The sequence below is a fragment of the Petromyzon marinus genome, unplaced genomic scaffold (assembly GCF_048934315.1).
Source record: "Petromyzon marinus isolate PM22_M1 ecotype Great Lakes invasive population unplaced genomic scaffold, UKy_Petmar_22M1.pri1.0 PM_Scaffold_1, whole genome shotgun sequence".
NCBI classification, from domain to species: Eukaryota; Metazoa; Chordata; class Hyperoartia; order Petromyzontiformes; family Petromyzontidae; genus Petromyzon; species Petromyzon marinus.
In genome coordinates, this window is record NW_027423057.1 from 2,580,843 (window position 1) to 2,603,840 (window position 22,998).

The window sequence follows — 22,998 nt, forward strand, 5'->3', positions numbered from 1 at the left end:
CTTAACCATGTTCATGTAGAACCCATTTGTATTAATCCACTGGTTGATAAAGGCCTCTCAATGCCTCATGGATGATGAAGGTTATGTAACCATACTTAAAAACGCTGGTCAGTGTGGGTTGAAGGTCGGGGAGACTGCAAAAGAAAATATTTTTCTGCACTGCCCTCCAATGCTCACAATGACTATTACACCATTTATAGCACGTGGTGGCCACCCAATGCTAGGACATCCAATCACTCCCCAAGCTAGACCCTGCTTAGCTTCTGAGACCTGATGAAATCAGGAACATAACGGGTAATCTATTCAGAGGTCAACCAATCGAATTACCTGAGTAATATCCCTCGCCCAAACATCAAAATACTATTACTCAAGCATAACCCGAACACCTGATAGGCAACCCTAACCCGTCATACCGAACACTAACCCTTAATACACAAACCCTAATACACAACCGTAACTCTAAGTTCTAAACCGTAACTGTATCACACTTGCCCGTATGGCAAACTCCAACCTCTAATTATAACTGTGAACTCTAACCCTTCACTCTATCCCCAAACACTAAAACTCAGCCTGTAGCCCATAACCACAACTTTTCACCCCTAATTATTAACAACGATTCCTGATCATTTTTAAAACGCCCGTGTCGGGCTCACTTTTCAGATGTGATGAAGACCAGGCTCACAACTGACGAGATTAACTTTACTTTTATCACCGGTTGTGCATCTTTTAAAAACTAGAATGCGAAATAATTGCGTCCAGTTGCACATTATTTAATTGTAAATGCATTTACATAATTTTGCTTTACAAACAATGTTTTCCATCAATTAAATAATTGTTGAATAACAAGACAAAATGCAGGAGTATCTGCATTATTATGAAAAAAACTATTGTAACATTTACAATATTATAGAAATAAAAGAGAAAATAATAAATTGTGTCAAGCAGACGATCATACACTGTAACACGTAAATTAACAATTGGGAATTGTTTAATGATTAATGTTCACCTCTTTTGCATGCCGTTTCTATTTGAAACTAATTCTCACAACAATGTAAGAAATATCTACATCAATATTAATTCTACCGTCAAGAATCCAAAAATCACAATATCCACGACATTGTAGTTTGATTTTATAATAACATTTGTTAAAATTATATATTTAAACGTATTTGTTACAACACGTTACCATAAGCTGAGCTAAACCCCCAAACCCCTCATGCTCATGTAGTGAGTGAGACCCCCACACCCTTGAAAGCCTCAATGAAAACCCCATTAACACGCAAACAATCCTTAAACCACCCCTTTCAGGCTCACCGGTTAAATGATGTGCAGGCTGACAACTGCTGAGAATAATTTCAGTTTCATAAACAGTAGTGGAGGCTTTAATAACCACGAGGCTAAATAATCTCACGTTTATTTTAGCTGAGACAAGAAACACAGCGACCAATAAACACAGCTCTTCAATATGAATGACACGTGGTGCATGACGTCATAGATATCATGATGTCAAAGGTACCACCCACATGACTGTGACATCACAGACTGGAGACAACTACGTCATCAGCCAGGATCTGACCTGAACAGCAGACCCCTTCCTAATGTTAAATGTAATGTAACTCAGATTATTTCGGGCACAATTGTCCCAGTAATAAGAAAATGATGATTGTGTACATTTTATTCGTAATCTAGATGACTTAAACAGGCTCGTTATCAACGTTTTGAATGGTTACACGGTTACGGTCTAAACAATGTTAGAAACAGCAATATATGAAGTGATATTCCAAGTTACGAATCTAATTGTCTTAATTTGATGGCAGACAATCCAATTACCACAATATTATGAATATTTGAGTCTAGTTTGAGGTGACAATGTAAAATTATATTTTTAAAATGGCATCTTATGAAAAAAACTATTGTAACATTTACAATATTATAGAAATAAAAGAGAAAATCATAAATTGTGTCAAGCAGATGATCATACACTGCATTACAAATTAACAATTGGGCATTGTTTAATGATTAATGTTCACCTTTTGCATGCCGTTTCTATTTGAAACTAATTTTTACATCAATAATCAGTCACATAAAACGACGATGTCAGAAATATCCACATCAATATTAATTCTACCGTCAAGAATCCAAGAATCACAATATCCACGACATTGCAGTTTGATTTTCTGATAACATATGCTAAAATTGTATATTCAAAAGTATTTGTTACAACACGTTACCTTAAGCTAAGCTAAACCCCCAAACCCCTCATGCTCATGTAGTGAGTGAGACCCCCACACCCTTGAAAGCTTCAATAATAAACCGGATTAACACGCAAACAATCCTTAAACCACCCCTTTCAGTTTGATTTTCTGATAACATATGCTAAAATTGTATATGTAAGAGTATTTGTTACAACACGTTACCTTAAGCTAAGCTAAACCCCCAAACCTCTCATGCTCATGTAGTGAGTGAGACCCCCACACCCTTGAAAGCTTCAATAATAAACCCCATTAACACGCAAACAATCCTTAAACCACCCCTTTCAGGCTCACCGGTTAAATGATGTGCAGGCTGACAACTGCTGAGATTAATTTCAGTTTCATCAACAGTAGTGGAGGCTTTAATAACCACGAGGCTAAATAATATCACGCATATTTTAGCTGAGACAAGAAACACAGCGACCAATAAACACAGCTCTTCCAATATGAATGACACGTGGTACATGACGTCATAGACATCATGATGTCAAAGGTACCACCCACATGACTGTGACATCACAGACTGGAGTCAACTACGTCATCAGCCAGGATCTGAATGTAATGCAACTCCTATTATTTAGGGCACAATTGTCCCATAAATAAGAAAACGATGATGGTGAAAATTGTATTCATTTTCTAGATGACATAAACAAGCTAGTTAGCAAAAGTTTAAATAGATACACGCTTGCGGTCTAAACAAAATATCAGGGAATATGCGAAGCAACGAATCTAATTGTAATTTGGTGGCAGAAAATCAAATTATCACAATATCATAACCATTGTAGCCTAGTTTGTGGTGAAAATCAAATTATCACAATATCATAACCATTGTAGCCTTGTTTGTGGTGAAAATCTAATTATCACAATATCATAACCATTGTAATATAACCATAACCGTTGTTTCTCTTCAACGTGAATTTACCGAAAAAACTAAGAATATGAATTACTGCAGTCACGAAAGCTTTAAATCAAAATTCATTGTAGCCTAGTTTGTGGTGAAAATCTCACATAATTTTTTTTTCATTTTATTTTTATAGCACTACTGTAAAATGTACAATAATATAGAAATAAACGTGAGATCCTCAGAAATTGAGTCGAGCAGACAATCATACACTACAACACATAAATCAACAGTTGCAAATTGTTTCATAATTAACTGTAACCTTCTTTGCATGCCGTTTAAATTTGAACCTTTTTTTACATCAATAATCAGTGGCATGAAACGAGAATATAATAAATATTCGCAATAATATGAATTCTACCGTCAATAATCCAAACATCACAATATCCACGACATTGGAATTCGATTTTTTTTAAATAAAATATGCCAAAAAATAACCCGTACCCATGACCCAAGCCGAAACCTACAACCCCTCACTCTTATGTACTGAGAGAGGCCTTCACTTCTTTGAAACACTCAGCAACAGACCTCATAAATATCCATGAAATCATATTCTTTGGGTCTTTCGGTAGTCACGTAGATAAGTTGAAAGAAAATAATTTTTAAAAATAACAAAAAAACTACGACGTTTTGATCGTCATCAGGAGGAGAAAAGAGGAAAGCTGCTGAGGCAAAACAGTCTGCGACAATTCTGTAAGCAGCCAGGCACTTAAACGAAGGGCAGACCCCTTCCCAATGTTGAATGGAATGCAACTCGTATTATTTCTGGCACAATTATTCCAGAAATCAGAAAACGATGACTGTGGACATTTAATTCATATTCTAGATGCGAGTGGGGACCGGTGGCGCAGCGGTGAGCGCAGTGTGAGAATGTGGAGATTGGTGGCGTAGTGGTTTGCACATTGTGTGAGGGGGGAGTGGTGGCACCGCGGTTAGCACACCGAGTGAGTGGGGAGCGGTGGGCACGGTGGTTAGCTATAAATGATCCGATACGTGTGGCATTGCCTTTGTACTGTTCGCCTTTTGGCGATCTCTGGTCTGACACTGGTGGTGAGACTGGGTCATAAAGAAGGCTGTCTCTGGTGTAGGCCAATCAGTTTCAAAGACAATGCAAATATTATCAGAGCATGTTTGTTTGCATATTCACCACAAGTACCGTGTGTGGTTAATGCAGACTTGATTCATTGCAACAGGTTTCTAATTGGTTGTTTGAACATTTTAACACCACTTCCTGTTTTACTGCCAGAAAGGGTAAAACCTTTTGTTATTTTTCACACGGATTCTGGAAAAAGGTCCCATGATACAGCTTGTTTGGCTGGATGGGGCTAAATGGATGTGTCATAGGCTAGAAGAGAGATGGAATGATGTGGTACAGAAGGATGTGGATGGAGCTAATTGGACTTTGATGACTTGTACCAACAGTGTCTAAATCGGCCTCTGTGGAGGAGGTTTTCATATAAAGTCTTATAACTGTTTTCACAAGATCCCTAATCTCAAGCAAAAAGCCACCAGACACGAACATGTGACACATTTCAATGTTTATTTACCCGATTGCTACTAAGCATGCATCAATTTCCAATTGCAGTCCACAGACACATTATGGTTTGATGTGGAAAATAGACTGTTGCAGAGTGTGAATACGATCTTCAAATATATATATTTTTGAGAGCAGCTTACAGTCTTTTACATGATGAAGGATCATTGCCATTTATCATCCCGACCAGTAAACCATCTTAACCAATCAAATATGCTATGATTTTTGGAATACCATGAAACACTATTAAAGTGTTCATTTTTGTACATATTTTCATGAAATGTTTCCAATAGATGTTTATATAGTTTTCTTACACGCGTCATGTAGTTCACTATAATAATGGTTTTGATATCACGCCATTTACACAGGAGCGTCTCAGATAAGGGGCGTCTCAGATAAGTGCCATGCAGCACATTTCATGAGGTTATCTAAATTAAATTTTTTGCAGGCTCCTTGTGCAAACCAGTCTTGTTTTCACGTCGTTAGTAAAGCAAAACTCACAAACTCATGGACTGTGTTGACCGGGGGAGGTGAAGATAATCACCAATAGCCTTGCCATGGACATACTCTAAGACAACCTCTGTAAAGGACGTTCTCCCTGTGGAACTCATCATCCCTTCTGGATGCCCCGATCATTGCAGTGGTCCCCTAGAAGGCCAATAGACCCCCTCTGAGTACCCCGACTGCTCAACATCCATGGCAATTAATGTATGGGAGATGCGAGTTGATGACCCAGGTGAAAATAAAACAAGAATATAAATGTATCATACGTAGTTTGGACAACACTCACTTTGCTATCATGTATAATCAGGTTGGGCCAAATATTTAGACAGTGCATTCATTGTCCATTGTGTCAGTTTTGAAAGAATTAAGCAACATTGAAAAATAGCAAGCTCTGTCTTCATCTTCTGCCAATGCCAACATCATGCTCATGTTTGCTTTGCCAGGCCCGTTGACATGTGTGGCAAACCCAAAAGTTAAAAACGCTATTGACAACGCATGTAAAAAAAAGACTTTCCTGATTTGACCCAAAATCCGTGTTCACTTGGAAATCATTTTTGCATTATGGTGCAGTTAAAATATAGTATTCAGCTCATTAAATTAACCTTTAAACATTAACTTTAAATCAGTTTTTGAAAAATATATTTATTGCCTTAATTAATTATTTTGATGTATAGTTCCCATAATATTTATATCCCTGGTCTATAGTATTCTGCTTGTGCAGAAATGTGTAAGAGACTACTGCATGTTCTGGTGAATCCAGTCCATGAACTTGGCGACGGTGCGCTAGACACCTGGCTGGTAAGCCCGTGCACAGCCAACGCCCCAGCTGGCGATTCCAGAAAGGAACCAGCGGCCGTTTGAGTCCTGGCAAACAAAGGGCCCCCCAGAGTATCCCTGCAACAGACACACACGACACCAATGTTAGAAGTTTACTGACTGACAAGGAGGCATGATGGAGCGCTGATTACAATGACCCAGTATAGGAAATGGCATGTCATGATACCAAAGAAGGCATATCAGAAGGTCCAATAAGTAGGTTTAAATGTTCAGTGCAAAGAGCAGTAGAACTGAGAGGCAGGCTTGAAATGTTGTGGGACTGGGATCCTGAATGAGGACTTTGTTGTGGAAGGCCCATTCAGGACATGGCATTAAAACTCCGCTCTCCTCTTACTTAAAAACAAACAAATGTCACAAAGGGTGATTAATGCACTCAGCAGTGACTTATCTGTGTGCTCCAGTTTCCTTCCACATATATACACTCACTAATTGGCTGGCAACATCTGGACATATATAGAAATGCAGGGCAATTGTTGGCGCAGGCTCACCTCCCTTGCAATATTCCAGCTTGGTCTTTGGCTTCTCAGCAATTCTGAGATGCAATTATCATGAACGACGCTATATAAAATGAATCGCTATATATACTTTTAAATAGCTTAGCAAATGTGCTAAATTATCAGTGACAATTTGCTTCATTCGGAAAAGCCACATAGATCAGAAGGCTGGGAATGCGTTCACGTCATGCTGAACAGGGAGCTGTGCGAGTGACTCGAAGCGTGGCTGCCCCTGTGGCGCCCCAGCTGATGCCCACATCGCTCGTGCCACTCTCCTGGACCACCGAGTCGTGGAACTACCCGCGGGACCCTGAGTCAATGCGACTCGTGTCATTGAGGGAGTGGCCGCAGGGCAAGTGAATGTCGGGTGCCCACAACTTGATCGGCATTATTTTCTATTGGCAAGCTTTAGGCAACCCTGTGATGAATTTGTATGTTTGTCTATAGGATACATTCATCATAGTAACAGGACTTTTCTTACCAAAATTTGTTCTTAATTATCATGGGAACTCAACACGTTCGTAAATAACAATGACCTTAAAATTAAATAAAAATGGAAAAATGTAGACTTTTGGGCAATGGCCCTTTTTCATTGTACAAATGGGAGACGGACCATTGCCCGAAACGTTGCATATAATGTTGTGTCTATTGAGGCCACAACATTACTGACTAATGTGTTGAGCTTTTTAGTTAATTGTTCTTGGGCACCACTGCCAACGCAGCAACAGCATTGCCAAATAATAATGTATCATCGGGTTAACTTATTAGCACTCTATACTGCTCAGTCTGGGTCAGCGAAGCATTGAACCAGTTCAGATTTTGCTTTCCACTGATACTAGCCATGACTGGTTATCAAACTCATGTGGCTGGCTTCCACAGCAGAGCACGCTGAACAACACTGCCATTGCCGTGAATATTACATGTTTATATTATTATTATAACATACGATACTTGTTTCCTACCACGTGTGTTGATTTCGATTTAAAGCTTTCGTGACTGCAGGGATTAATCTTCTTGGTTTTTTCGGTAAAGTCACGTAAAAGGGAAATAATAAAATAATAATAAAAAACATAATAAAATAAAATTATCACGACGTTTTGACCACAACACAAGCAGCCGTCCTCAGGGGAAGAAACAGAGCTGTCGGAAAGACAGTGCTCCAATGAACACTGCTAAGCTTGGCAGCGTATTTTAAGCTGGATGGGAGGAGCAGAGCGCCTTGACAAAGGAGTTTACATATCAACAGAATAATTTTGCATTGAAGTAGCTATGTTAATGTGAGAGATTAGCAGGATGTTAAAGTCAGAAATTAGCATGTAACTGGGAGATTAGCATAATGTTAATGTGACGAATTAGCATGTAACTGGTCACGGAAGTGGCTAGGTTAAAGTCAGAGTTTACATATCAACAGAAGAATTTAGTATACATTGAGGGAAAAAAGTATTTGATCCCCTGCTGATTTTGTACGTTTGCCCACTGACAAAGAAATTATCAGTCTATAATTTTAATGGTAGGTTTTTTTGAACAGTGAGAGACAGAATAACAACAACAAAAATCCAGAAAAACGCATGTCAAAAATGTTATAAATTGATTTGCATTTTAAGAGGGAAATAAGTATTTGACCCCCTCTCAATCAGAAAGATTTCTGGCTCCCAGGTGTCTTTTATACAGGTAACGAGCTGAGATTAGGAGCACACTCTTAAAGGGAGTGCTCCTAATCTAAACTTGTTACCTGTATAAAAGACACCTGTCCACAGATGCAATCAATCAATCAGATTCCAAACTCTCCACCATGGCCAAGACCAAAGAGCTCTCCAAGGAAGTCAGGGACAAGATTGTAGACCTACACAAGGCTGGAATGGGCTACAATACCATTGCCAAGCAGCTTGGTGAGAAGGTGACAACAGTTGGTTTGATTATTCGCAAATGGAAGAAACACAAAAGAACTGTAAATCTCCCTCGGCCTGGGGCTCCATGCAAGATCTCACCTCGTGGAGTTGCAATGATCATGAGAACCGTGAGGAATCAGCCCAGAACTACACGGGAGGATCTTGTCAATGATCTCAAGGCAGCTGGGGCCACAGTCACCAAGAAAACAACTGGTAACACACTACGCCGTGAAGGACTGAAATCCTGCAACGCCCGCAAGGTCCCCCTGCTCAAGAAAGCACATATACATGCCCGTCTGAAGTTTGCCAATGAACATCTGAATGATTCAACTCGCCGTGTTTGGAGGAAGAATGCTGCCTATGACCCCAAGAACACCATCCCCACCGTCAAACATGGAGGTGGAAACATAATGCTTTGGGGGTGTTTTTCTGCTAAGGGGACAGGACAACTTCACCGCATCAAAGGGACGATGGACAGAGCAATGTACCGCCAAATCTTGGGTGAGAACCTCCTTCCCTCAGCCAGGGCATTGAAAATGGGTCGTGGATGGGTATTCCAGCATGACAATGACCCAAAACACACGGCCAAGGCAACAAAGGGGTGGCTCAAGAAGAAGCCCATTAAGGTCCTGGAGTGGCCTAGCCAGTCTCCAGACCTTAATCCCATAGAAAATCTCTGGAGGGAGCTGAAGGTTCGAGTTGCCAAAAGTCAGCCTCAAAACCTTAATGACTTGGAGAAGATCTGCAAAGTAGAGTGGGACAAAATCCCTCCTGAGATGTGTGCAAATCTGGTGGCCAACTACAAGAAACGTCTGACCTCTGTGATTGCCAACAAAGGTTTTGCCACCAAATACTAAGTCATGTTTTGCAGAGGGGTCAAATACTTTTTTCACTCATTAAAATGCAAATCAATTTATAACATTTTTGACATGCGTTTTTCCGGATTTTGTTGTTGTTATTCTGTCTCTCACTGTTCACATAAACCTACCATTAAAATTATAGACTGATAATTTCTTTGTCAGTGGGCAAGCGTACAAAATCAGCAGGGGATCAAATACTTTTTTGCCTCACTGTATATATAAATAAATAGTGCATATTTAGTGTATCATTGAGTGCATGTTTACGTGCTCTAACCCAAAAATCTCGATTATGGACTCAAAAAACCGCTGGGAGACTTCTCACTCAGACCCATAGCAAGACGATATCTCCCCAATATTCAAATTGTTCAAATATCCCCCGAACCAGCCCAGGATAAATTTAAAGATCATACTCGGCATTCTGAACCCAAGTGACGGTAATGTTACGGTAAAAAAAACTCAGTGGGTGACCTCTGGGCACAGCATGACCTTGCAAACAGACGACCAATCGAGTGAAATAAACATGGGAAACGCACCTCGATGAACAGGCTGACTTCCCTGTGTGTTCGGACAAACTCGCAGGCAAAACGAACATGTCCCTAATGCCCACGTCCTTCAGGAACTGCATCTGGAGGTGTTGGCACACCAATTGCATCACCTAGCAAAAGAGGAAAACAGCAGGAACGACGTGAATACATCATCGCCATGCAGCAGTCTACGCCCGTCAATTTCTCACAGCGGTAGTAAGGTCCTTAGGTGTCTGGGAGCACAAGGCAGGTGCAGGTGGGTGAGTCATAATTTCCATCCCTGACGCCAAAACTTATTTCAGGCTGTGCAAGAGATAATGACATGGGTTAATTGTCACACAAGCCAATTAGAAAGCTGCCATGCTGTTAATGGTTAGTAAACTGAACTCACAGACCAGAGGTCGCTAAATGGGTACACCACAGTTAGCTGATCGGCAAGTCGTGTGTGATGCAGCAAAGTGTGGCTTTCAGCCGGCTCTTCCAACACATCTGGTCAACGTGGAAAAGGAATATGGGACCTTCCTGGTGTGGACTAATCAGTTTCAAAGACAATGCATATATTATCAGAGCATGTTTCCATGTTCACCACAAGTACGTGTGGTTAATGCAGACAGGATTCCTTGAATAAGGATTCTGTTTGGTGTTTTAACATCTTGACACCTGTTGTATTGCCAGAAAGGGTAAACCCTATTGTTATATGGAAAAGTAGACCAAATACTCGTAAAGAGTTCGCTCTCATGAAGGTCTTTTCACCAGTGGTGGTGTGACCAAGCAATTGCAGAGCTGCACTTTTATATAAGTCAGGTCAGAGCCAGATACACATTGGAGGATAAACATCCCACGGTGGCTGGGCAATTGTTGTGCAATAATGTCAGGTCAAACTTACTTAGAATATTTACAGGTGCATTTTATTCATACCGTATATATTAATGCACACATTGTGTAGTGGTATTATTATTAAACTCACCTTTAATGACGATGACCATAAACATGATTAAGAGTGTGACTATTAATGAATGTGCAACTGTACGATGTGGACGTAGCGGAGGGGCCCCCCACGGTGAGCGGTGACGCAACGCGCGCAGTGGCCCGCGTCACGTGGTTGACACCTCACGTGCACAGAGCGAGGCAGGCAGAGCCAGAGGGGGGGGGGCATTGCCTAGGCGACGTTGGCGTCCTCGCGATCTACTCCACGGTCAAGCTGCGTGTCACTTGGTGACCCCCCCACCGCCTCACTGCGCAGTCAGAATTGGGTTACAAACAACTTGAGGGGACGCCGCCGCGTTACCGTCTCGTCTCGCTCAACCGCGCAGTTCAAGAAAGTAGTTCGGCGTCGACCGCTCACAAGTCGCCTTATGGCGGTGCGCGTTCCCTAAATGAAGGCAACCGCGTTATAGCGTGAACACGCGGGACAGACCCAGTTGTCGTGTGCGGGTCAACTCCCTGAGATAAACTTGCTGCCGACTTCATGCGTTGTATACGCCCAGTGCTCAGCCAATTGTTGTGAGTGTCGCTCCTCTGCCCTCTGTTGTTAATGGAGGGAGACTGCACCCAACTGCCAAGTATCATCCTTCGCGAGCCTCTTCAAAACGCTCATCTTGACACCGCTGCAAGCAGACATCGGCCTTGACCTCACCCCACAACAGTGCAAGTTTAACTGCTCAACATTAAAACACAACGATGGGGTCGCTTGCACCAATCGCACAACATCACAGCATTGACTCTCAACTGTTACTTGTGTAGAGGGGGTCACATGTGTCACCATAATTGTCCTAATCGTGCTGCGAAATATTTTCCTTGCCATATTACCTGTGACAAACAGAATGAGTACAACTGGTAAGTTAAATAAAACCAGAGGTGGGCAACCTGTACTTTAAAATATTATTCATAGCAGGCAATTTGAATACGACTTATAGAAACACCGATGCAGCTATACACAGGCCAGATTGTCCGGATATTCGGTTGACACTAATAGGGTTTATTTGCCAGTATTGTAGATTATTTGAATTACATTTGTTTGGGCGTCAGGGTGGTGCAGTGGTCACGCCCGTGCATGGCATCTTCTGAAGGAGTGCCTGGTTTCGCTTTCCTAATTCTGGTCCCTTTCTCTGCATGGGTTTACTCCCATAGCAAAACAACAACAAAAACATACACTGTAACTGGTACTAGCCAAACATCTGGGATTGTTTTTGTTATACTGCATTGCCCAAAATGGCATTTGGTGATAAAAAAATTTGGCAGGAATTGATGCACTAATGCAATTTGAACTCTTACATATTTTTATTTCATGACTTGCTTAGCGTTCATATTCTTGGTAAAGTCACGTAAATAAAGTCACGTAAATAGAAAACAAGAAATCAAATTCAAATTAAATAATTAAATACATAAACCAAATAAAAAATAAATTGAAAATAATAAAAGCAAAAAACCCAGGACGTTTCAATCGCAACACAAGCGGTCTTTATTTTATTGTTTTTTGTTTTCTATTTACGTGACTTTACCGAAAGAACCAAGAATATGAATTCCTGCAGTCACGAAAGTTTTAAGTCAAAATTTGCTTCGCGTTCCTTTACTTTGCCCTCCTATCTGTTTGTACTGTTGTTTGTTGTTGTAACTTTCTGACTCGCCCCGACTGGACATCTGTGAAAAAAAGAGCTTCATAGCTCATCAGATTCGTCCAGCCTAATTAAAGATTCTGATTCGGACATTAACTGACCCAGTTTTCGCGTGGAGATCACGGCCAGGATGTGGAACAAAGGGACCCCCGGTCACACTCACGTGGAATGCCTAGGGCATTGCACAGCATTTAAATGGACTAGTTTTGTGAGATTGAGTGGTGGCTTAGGGAAGGCCTTTATTCAACAATGTATATCATGGCCGATAATAATTTTTATAGTCATACACCATAGCCCACGATTTCCTGCACCGTTCATTCACTTGAGGAGACTGCGCATGGTGGAGATGGATGACCCTCGGTATCCTGTCCCAAAGTGATTCCAGTGGTTCAGGTAGTGGAAGAGTTGCTAGAGCTTCTGGTTCTTGCCGAAGCCTTGTGACTTTGGGATGAGAGCGTGGTAGGATGAGTGAAGCGTGGTAGGATGAGTGAAGCGTGAAGCTAAAGCTCCTGGAACATCCTGTACCCAAACAACACCAAACATTCAAAATCTTACAATGCTGCTGTTCCAGTATGAACAACATAACAATGAACAACATTTTCACAAATTCAACGTAATGCAGGAAATTGAGTGGCTCGAGGTTAATTTCAATGTCAGAGCACCGAGCCAATGCCATTGAGGTCCTCCGTTCAAAATTCAGTGAGCCATCTATCAACAAACGTTCCTGCGAATTGAGGGCAGGAATGCTGTGGTCTCAACTTAGTCACCAATGGCTGCACAGTAAACATCATGTCAAATGTGTTTTTGTTCACTGAAGCATATCCCAGCTCTGAGGGTTTGAATTCCATTTGACGTGTAATGAATTATCTTCAGCTTGGATTTCTGGTAAAGCACATCAGTGGCAACTTGTCTTCCTTGTTCGACAAACTGTGTTTCTGGAACATTCAAGCATCCTCAAGTGCCGTGGATAAGTAAGAGTTTTATCGTTCCACTAGTGTTTTGTGCACCGTATCAGCTTTAACAGGATTTGCCCAAAAAGCCTTAGCAAGGAAGGATGAGTCTTTGTAAGTTAGCAAATAGAGAGGGTGGAGACCTCAGCATGTAGACATCTCAACCACAACTCTACCTGGTCTCTGTTATTTATTTAATGAGCCAGCCCTTGCCACACTGAGGTTATACGAATGAACCTTGCATGCCACAGACAGGGCAGTGAACGGCAGTTGCTGCTATTGTTTTGGTTGTTTGTAGTTTTTTCTTACCCAGCGATGGCAAGCTCGTACTCCGAGTGCCCATAGAAGGAGGCTGGGTCAAAGATGACGGGCCCTTCATTAATCTCTGCAGCGTTCCCAGTCCATAGGTCACCGTGGAGCAGTGCCGGAACCACCTCTACGTCCCGGAAAAATTCCCCCAACCGAAGCTGCACACCACGCAAAAAACAACACCACTTTATTCATGATAACGTTTTTTTAGAGTTAGATCGCATAAATTTACATGCGTCGTACACCCACTCCAATTGCCATTAGGCAATTGCCAGAAGTCAGAACGCTTCTGGCAATTGCTTGATGATGCTGGGTGTAATCACCAGCGAAAGGTCGTACTCGTTTGAAAATGTTCTGCGTTTCATCTCTAACACACCAGAGTGCCGAAGCAATAACATAAATGGCACGTTCTGTTCATGTCAGAAACATTACTAATGGGCTGTGTTGGGTGGATGTGGGTGTACGACGCATTTACACTTACGCGATCTAAGCCAAAAAAAACTTTATCATGAATAATATTGGTCGCGAAAGCCTGCGTGTGAAACACGTTACCTTTAAAGTCCCCTCGAAAACCCACTGCGATCAAATGGGTTTCCCATATGGCTGTGCACATGATGAGCTAAACTGCTGCATGTATTAACTCTTTCCTGTTCCGAGATGACTGCAAGTTGCGGGGTGCATCCCGTTCACCGCTGAATCTCGTGTACGTCATCGGAACGTAATAGGAAGTAAATATTAAATAACTTTATCGGTACCGAGGATCCCACAAGGCCGTGCGGGAAAGTGTGTAGCACAGTTTGGTACCAGCTATAATAGAGTGCTGTCCTGTCGCTACGGTGCTCTGCGGCTAGTACAATGTCTTTAAAAACAACGGCGCTATGCCTCTCTAAATAAAATTACCGCTGAACCGCTTGCGCGTTCCGAGATTCGGTGGTGAACGAGACCCATTCTGAAATGAGCAGTCGTCTCGGAACGGGAAAGGATTAAGGGCGAGAGTGAAACAGCTTACGAACCTGAAGCCGAGACCAGAGCTCGTGGGTTTCCCGTTCACCGTAGTCCTTCTCTATCATGTCCAGCTGAAGCTGCAGTCGCTGCCGTGAGAAGAACGTCACCCAGTCCTCCTGCCACTCATTCAGCTGGTGGCATTAATATAGTTTTATTACGGACATTTAAAAACATAAGCAAATAATACCTACTTTATTTGGCCAATCCTTGACCTAAAACAGTGATATTCACTCATTTTCGGAGGGGGGCCACTTTCGCGAATAAGACATTATCAGTGAAAGAGCCATCTCACATTTGAAACCATTGGGGGGTTTGACAGCATGATGGGGTGTTTTCACTTGTGTGTATTGTCGGGGACTGCACGTCAGAGGTCGCAGTAAAAAGGACACCAGGGACTGCCACCGGCCCGCGGGCCTTGCAATGAAGAACACGGACTTAAGATGTCACCCAGAAACGTTGAATTGTACGTACAAATGGCTGGGTAATTCTTAAGACATAATTCGACACTCATGTTATGTACCGATTATTATGCTGTAGTCTTTGAACATCTCATTTCAGCCACCAATTGATATCCTCATAAAAAAATACAACAGCATTGATCCTAACGATAGGTTCTGCGCTTAATTCCCGCAACTCCGCTTAGCACGGTTGGCTATGTACGGTGGAAAGGAAGTTCAACATACATTCATACAAGTCTGTCAAACCCGGCTCTGAGTGTAATTGGTAATTAGCGAAAACATAACTAATTATGTGAACACTGGTTATGCAAGATCGATCTCTGAGGGAACTTCAGTGACATCTGGTGGTGTCAGTTGTAACTGTGTGCCCTGTTATCAATGGTACAACTGTGTGCAATGGAAGAAAATATATGCATTTTTTTATCAGATATATTGTTTTATAAATTTGTGTACTTATGCAAAATTCGTGATCTGATCCCATCCGTGAAGGATGTCATTCCTGATTTACAGTACCCCGGGGTTTACAAATTGAGTTGTACCTGCGGTTATTGCTACATCGGTGAGACAAAGCGACATGTCTCTGACCGAATTCGCGAGCACAAATCAGATTTGAAACACGGCAAAACGAATTCTTCTGCCGTAGCTGATCACTGTTACAACGCTGTGGGGGATCACGATATAATTTTTTCCGATACCAAGGTTCTTTGCAAACCCACGGGCTTTTATCAGAGATTTGTTCATGAAGCAATTCAGATCTACAAACACAGACACAATTTCAACCGAGAGGATGGTTTCAAATTAAGCAACCATTGGAAAGATGTTCTAAATCGAACTAAACATTAAACTAATTTCAATGGTACAGTATATTTTTCGAGTAGTGGTACCCCAAACTTTCGCAGCTCTTATAAATTCCCATTTTCACACCATCAACGGGTAAAATCCCCCTCCCTTCTTTCCCCCCCCCCCCTCGCCAAACTGCAAGTCCACCGGCACGTACACCACCTCTTTGCTCGCACACAGGTCCGATGTCTGAGCGTGGTTGTGTTTCGCTAAATTCTCCTGTTTGATGAGTACTAGGTGCCTCGGTGAATGTATATACTCTGACTTTAACATAGCTATTTCTGTGACCAGTTACTAGCTAATCACTAAACTATTTAAATGCTAAATTCTATGCTAATTTCCTTTGTCAAGGGGCACCTCTGCGGATGTGTATACTTTAACTTAGCTATTTCAATGAGCCATTTCAATGCTAATTTATATGCTAATTCCTTTGTCAAAGCCCGTGGTCTTCTTCTTCTTCTCACACAGCTTAAATGTCGTGATCTAAGCGTGGCTACTTCCACTCCAGCGCTGTCCTCCAGACAGGCTCGTCCCTTCACCTGATGAAGGCCGCTTGTGTTGTGGCCGAAACGTCGTGATTATTGTTGTTTTATTATTTACCTACATGACTTTACCGAACAGAACCAAAGAGTATAAAATGTACGCCAATCTAGTTCTTCTTAAAATGTAACCTTAAACCAATGTTACCATCATCAGTGGTTAATAGACTATTACACAAAGGACTCTCATATTTCTACGATGTAATACTAATTAGTCTGACATCTGAACAACAACTGATTTCACCGCTCCATGATAAAACTAATTTAATCAAGTAAACATTATTGCCGTTCCTATAAAACTTTGGTCACCTAGGCTGTCCTTCAACAAAAGGGTATATTAAATCTATAATATAGTTTTTCTGGGTTAGATCGCATAAAAATAAATGAGCCGTTAAACCCACCACCACCTAACAGCCAATTAGTAAGGTTGTCACGTAAACGGAACATGCCAATCCGCTACTTGTACAGCAAACCGAAGTGATGGAGAGAAAATCCACAACATTTACAATCTGAGTATGACGTTTCGCCAGTAATTACAACTATCATCATTAGGTGGACAGCCAAATTCGTAGAGAAATCCTCCTGTTTCATTCCTTGGAGGGATAGATGTGATGACGTCACTTGTGAGCCCTTCACGAATTGGAATGTTCTGTTTACGTGACAAACCTTACGAATTGGCTGTGTCGGTGGTGGCGGGTTTAACGACAGATTTATATTTCAACGATCTAACCCAAAAAAAACGATATTATGGATGATATTGGCCGCGAAAGCCTACGTGTTCAACGGGTATATTAAAATTTAAATGGGCTACAACCAGTTTCATGACTTTAAAGCGGAGATCACATGTGGGATGTAACCACAGCATATAGCCGTATGAAACCCACATACTCTACACCTCCTGCCCAGGGTCCATACCTGTTGGGAGAAATTAAAGACTGAAATTTTTATCAAAATCTGTAAAGCACATGAGAACCTTAATTTAGCAGTCTCAAACTGACTGGGAGCCCTGTCGTGACGGAGCAGCTGAACAATGCACAAAATCATCAACGCATATACAGATATATACCAAGGGTGACCAACTTTCCTGACCCTACCAGCAGCATATCATAATCTTCAGATGGCCGCGGGAGCCACAAGAGATAAAGATTAGCCATACAGAAGTTGACTCGTGTCGACTGGCTGTGGAATTTTGAGTTTAGAAATCTCAGTGCCCTGGGAGTACTCATGGCCTGCCTCCGATACCAGATTGTTCTCACTTCATATAAAGTTAAATTGAAGAGTTACAAATTAGCAGCACCTCTACAGAGCCACACTTGAACTGCCCAGGAGCCACATGCAGAAGCCGAGCAATGGTCTGGCCAACCATGGTATTTTCTGTACATTATAGACTTGTAAATCTAGCGTATATAAAAAATTAGCTGAAAACATTTATTTGAGCATTTACTCTATTGCCCTTTAATGAATGAATAGCAAAACTACATGAACTCTCTCCTAAAGCCTTCTTTTGGCTAGCAGACCTTGACATTTATCTCCTGAACATATTGCGATTATATTCTTGGTTGTTTCAGCAAAGTCACGTAGAAGGGAAATAATACAAATAAAACATATAATAACATTTTCACGACGTTTCGGCCACAACGCAAGCAGACGTCCTCAGATGAAGAAACAGAGCTGTCGGAAAGACAGCGTCTTAATGAACACTGGGCAGTGAACACTGGGCAGTGTTCATTAAGACGCTGTCTTTCCGACAGCTCTGTTTCTTCACCTGAGGACCGCTGCTTGCGTTGTGGCCGAAACGTCGTGAAAATTTTATTATATGTTTTATTTGTATTATTTTATTATTTCCCTTCCACGTGACTTTACCGAAAGAACCAAGAATATGAATCCCTGCAGTCACGAAAGCTTTAAATCGAAAAATAATGCGATTAGCAAAAATATAAAGGGACGCAATGTTGAATGCTCTAAGTCTCCTTTGCAGAAGAGTTTGCCCTGATGGACTTAAATACAGATACTTTTAATAGCCATAATTCATATATTACCCAACATAATTCATATTCTGAAAAGTACATTGCACACACATGAACAATACAGTTCCCTTCATCACAAAGATGGCTAAAACAAAGAGATGAATGTGATTAGGTGTGGAAAATCATGACCGCTGGCTGGTTGGTTGTGTTCATGTATGAAATAATGACAGCATGTGTCTATCTCATTCACTAGCTCAATCACTTGATTTTTACGATTAATAAACAGCTGTATGAAATGTGTGTTTGTTTACACACACATCGCCTGTTTACACATATTCATTCGATCCGATTAGCATGCCTACTCTCAGTGCGAAGGAATGTCAACATAATACATAGTTGACATGATGCTAGGGTTGGATCGGTGGGCCTAGTTTTCCACATGTTTTACATTTTCATGATTCAATACCGATAGTTTTCTCTTCCTTGTGAAGCCTCTCTCCAATCTTCCTGTTGTGAAAGTGCATTTCAGCCAGATGCTGCCCCAACAAGCCTGAGCCCCTGTCAGAGTGTACAACACAATAGACCTGTCAAAGAAAACATTAACTTTATCATGCCAACAAACCCCAAGTAATAATTCATATGCAAACTAAAGTACATCATATTTGTCCAGGTGGTCTGTGGCCGATAACCTCGCTTGAAAATACGAATATATCAGTTCACATTCTGGTTTGGGTGACTCAAAACAATATTCTTCTGGGGTTTATACAATGAGTGTTACTTCCTGGGAAGTCAATCCTATGTAGACTATAAATGAAACCATTTTTTATTTTACCAGAGCTATTTTTCAGAACCGACCTGGCCACAAATGATAGCCTAACGAAGTGGCTTATCACAGGGAAATTTATAGCAGCCAAATGCTCAAAATACTCATGTTTCTAAATGTGCAGGGAAAAACTAGAGAAACTGGAGAAAAACCTGCACGACCACGGGGAAAACATGCAAACTTCAAAAATACAGCAGGCGTCAAGGTCGGGATCGAACCTACGAAGTTCAATATACCAGGCGAGGTAGTTAACATCTCCTAGCCACCATGGCGCCCCATTCTCTGACTTATCCACCCACCCACCCACCCACTCGTAAAGCCACCCACCCACTCACTCACCCTGCCACGTACCGAATCTCTAAACCAACAACTCAACCACCCACCCACTCATCCAACCTCTCACTTACTAAACCAGCCACTCACCAACCCACCGACCCACTCATCCACCTATTCACTTAAAATAGTTCAACTACAATTGAATTATTTAAAATTCACCAGGTAAGGCCCACTGAGCTATATAGATCCTTGTCGGAAACGACGTGGCAAACAAATGATAGCTCAAAGAAGTGGCTTATCACGTGGACATTTATAGCAGCCAAAGCCTCTAAATGTATATTTCTAAATATGCATGAAAAACTCGGAGGTCCCAGAGAAAAATCCATGCAACCACAGGGAGAACATGCAAACTCCAAATATACAGGCGTCACGATCGGGATCGAACCCACGATGTCTTATACAAATGGCGAGGGAGTTAACATTCCGCTACCCTGGCGCTCCACTCTGACTCAGCCTCCCACCCACCCACTCAAACACCCAGCCAAGCACTCATGAACCCAATCACCGTGGCACCCACTCAATCGCGAAACCCACTCACTCATCAACACACCCAGCCACTCACTTAACCACTTACCTACGAACCCACCTGCATACCCCCCACTCACTAACTCAACGACCCACTCACTCAACACTCCACTAACCCACCCAATCACCTATTCATGCCCCAAATCACACACTGACCCATTCACCCACTTAATCTATAACTCATGCACTCACCCACCTACCTGCTCACCAGCCACTTATCTACTCACCCACCCACTCATCCTGCCACCTACTCAACCTCTAACCCACCCACGCACCGAACTACCCACCTACCCAATCACCCATCCAATAAACTACAACTAAACTATTTTGTATTTTACCAGGTAAGCCCCACAGAGCTATATAAATCATTTTAGAAGTGATCTGGTTACAACTGATACGTGAACGAAGTGGCTTATCAAGCTGACATTTCTTCTAAACAAATCTTGACTCTAAATGCGGAGGGATAAATCTGGAGGACCCGGAGAAAGATCTACGAGGACACAGGCAAAACATTAAAACTCATAATATACAGGCAGCAGGGTCAGAATCGAATACACGATTTCCTGTATACTCAGTGAGGTAGTTAATATCTCACCATAGTGGCACCCCGCTCTCTGACCCACTCACCCAATTACACACTAACTCACCCACTCAACCTCCCACATTAACTTACCCACCCACCAGTCACTCCCCCATTCACCCAACCACCCCCTCACTCACCCAACCACGCACCAACTCACCTACCCACTAACTCACCCACCCATCTTCTCCCGCACTCAGCCAGCCACCCGCTCAATCACGTGCCGACTAACTTACTCACACACTCACAGACCAATACACCCATTCACTTACCCACCCACAATCTCACTAGCCAAGCCAACCACCCAGCCCCTCACTCACCCACTTATTCAATCACTCACTACCCCACACACTCACCCAACCACTTGCTCACTTACCCATACGCTAACCCAACCACTCACTCACCGAATCACCCACCCACTAACTCATCAAAATTAATTCTCAACCACTCACCCAACCACCCACGCAATCTCATACCCACTAACTCACTCACCTACCCATTTATGCACTCACGCACCCACTAACTCACTCACTCACGCATCCACCAACCAACCCACCTACCCATCTCTTCACTCACTCACCCACCCACACAGTCAATCACTCACCTACATACCTACCCACTAATACTCACCCACTCATCCAACAACGAACTCACCAACCCACCCGCCGACTCACTCACTCAGGTACTAACCCACTCAACTTCTAACCCACACACTAACCACCTAACCACCTACCCACACACTCACTCACTCACCCAAACACTCACTCACTCATCCACCCACCCAAACATCCACTCACCCACCCACTAATTCACCCACCCACTCACTCCCTCATCCATCCACTCACCTACTCGCCCATCCACTCACTTACTCAATGAGCCACTCACCTTCTCACCCAGTACTTACACATCAACTGACCCTGCCACCCACTCAATTTCTAACCCACCCACTCACCCAACCAGCTGCCCACTCCCTCAGCCACTCACCTACTTACCCACCCCACTTACACATCCACTTACCCTGCAATCCACTCAATTTATAATCCCCCACTCACCCAACCACCCGCCCACTCATCTACTCACCCATTACCACGGAATTATTCACCCACCCATCAGTCAACCACCCAATAATTCAACCACTCACAAACTAAATCGCCTATTAATTAAACCACCCACTACCTCAACCACCCACTAACTTAACCACAGAGCCACTCACCCACTCAGCAAGCCATCCACTACTATATCTCTAACCCAATATCTCACTCACCCACCGCCCACTCACCTACACACGTATGCACTCACTCACACGCCGCTCACTCACCTACACAATAAATTATGTTTATTTTACCAGGTTAGGCCCAATGAGCTACATAGCTCGTTTTCAAAACAACCTTCACCACAAATAAACCGACCATTAAAATTATAGACTGATCATTTCTTTGTCAGTGGGCAAACGTATAAAATCAGCAGAGGATCAAATACTTTTTTCCCCTCACTGTACATTGCGGGGGTCACAAAAATATCTCCAAAATCCTGAATAAACACAAGATCCAGGTCCGATTCAACACAGTACAAAAAATCCGTGATCTGGTTCCATCTGTAAAGGATGTGGTTCCAGACATACAGTACCTGGGCGTTTACAAACTAAAGTGCCTCTGTGGTAGCAGCTACATTGGAGAAACCATACGACATATATCGGACCCCATCCGCGAACATAAAGCAGACTTGAAACACGGTAGGACGAACGCCTCTGCCGTGGCAGATCACTGTTATAATTCAGTGGGCTCACATGACATTGACTTCTCCAAGACGGAGGTTCGTTGCAAGCCAACCAGCTACCATGAGAGATTCGTTCATGAGGCCATCCACATGTACAAGCACAGAGACAATTTCAACCGAGAAGATGGATTCTGGCTTAGTAACCATTGGAAAGATGTTTTAAACCATTTCGGTTCTTAATTGATTGTATTTTATGGTGATTTTCAGACCGCAGCCCTTTCGCTGGCACTGCCTCTTAATACTTCTCACACCACGGTCAATGGTATGGTTTACAACAAGTAGTATAATAATTAATAGTATAACATTGTAATGTTTAACATAACTCATAAGGCAATATATAGCATCGTAATTGCATAATGAATATACATCAGTGTGGTATATAGTTGGGTTCATAGAATAAGACATAGTGTAATATCACAAGTCTAATAGTTTATAATCTAAAGTATAGGGTAGTGTAAAGTAACGCATTGTATAATTCAA

The 22,998-nt window shown here is 42.2% G+C and overlaps 1 protein-coding gene across 3 annotated transcripts in view; it reads right to left on the reverse strand.

Moving 5' to 3' along the window:
• Positions 1 to 11,752: 11,752 nt before the first annotated feature.
• LOC142922505 (fructosamine-3-kinase-like) overlaps positions 11,753 to 22,998 on the reverse strand; it is a 50,516-nt gene continuing 39,270 nt past the window's right edge. For 2 of the 3 annotated variants that reach the window (XR_012940104.1, XM_076063315.1), the window contains exons 2-4: positions 14,683 to 14,805; positions 13,670 to 13,827; positions 11,753 to 12,929 (exon numbers count right to left, since the gene is read on the reverse strand). Coding sequence is in view for 1 of the 3 variants with exons in the window: in XM_076063315.1 (XP_075919430.1) it covers positions 12,911 to 12,929; positions 13,670 to 13,827; positions 14,683 to 14,739 (234 nt within the window). In the remaining 2 variants the exon portion in view is untranslated. Of the gene's footprint in view, positions 12,930 to 13,669; positions 13,828 to 14,682; positions 14,806 to 18,944; positions 19,037 to 22,998 lie in introns of all 3 variants that reach the window. The other variant, XR_012940103.1, reaches the window with a different exon arrangement.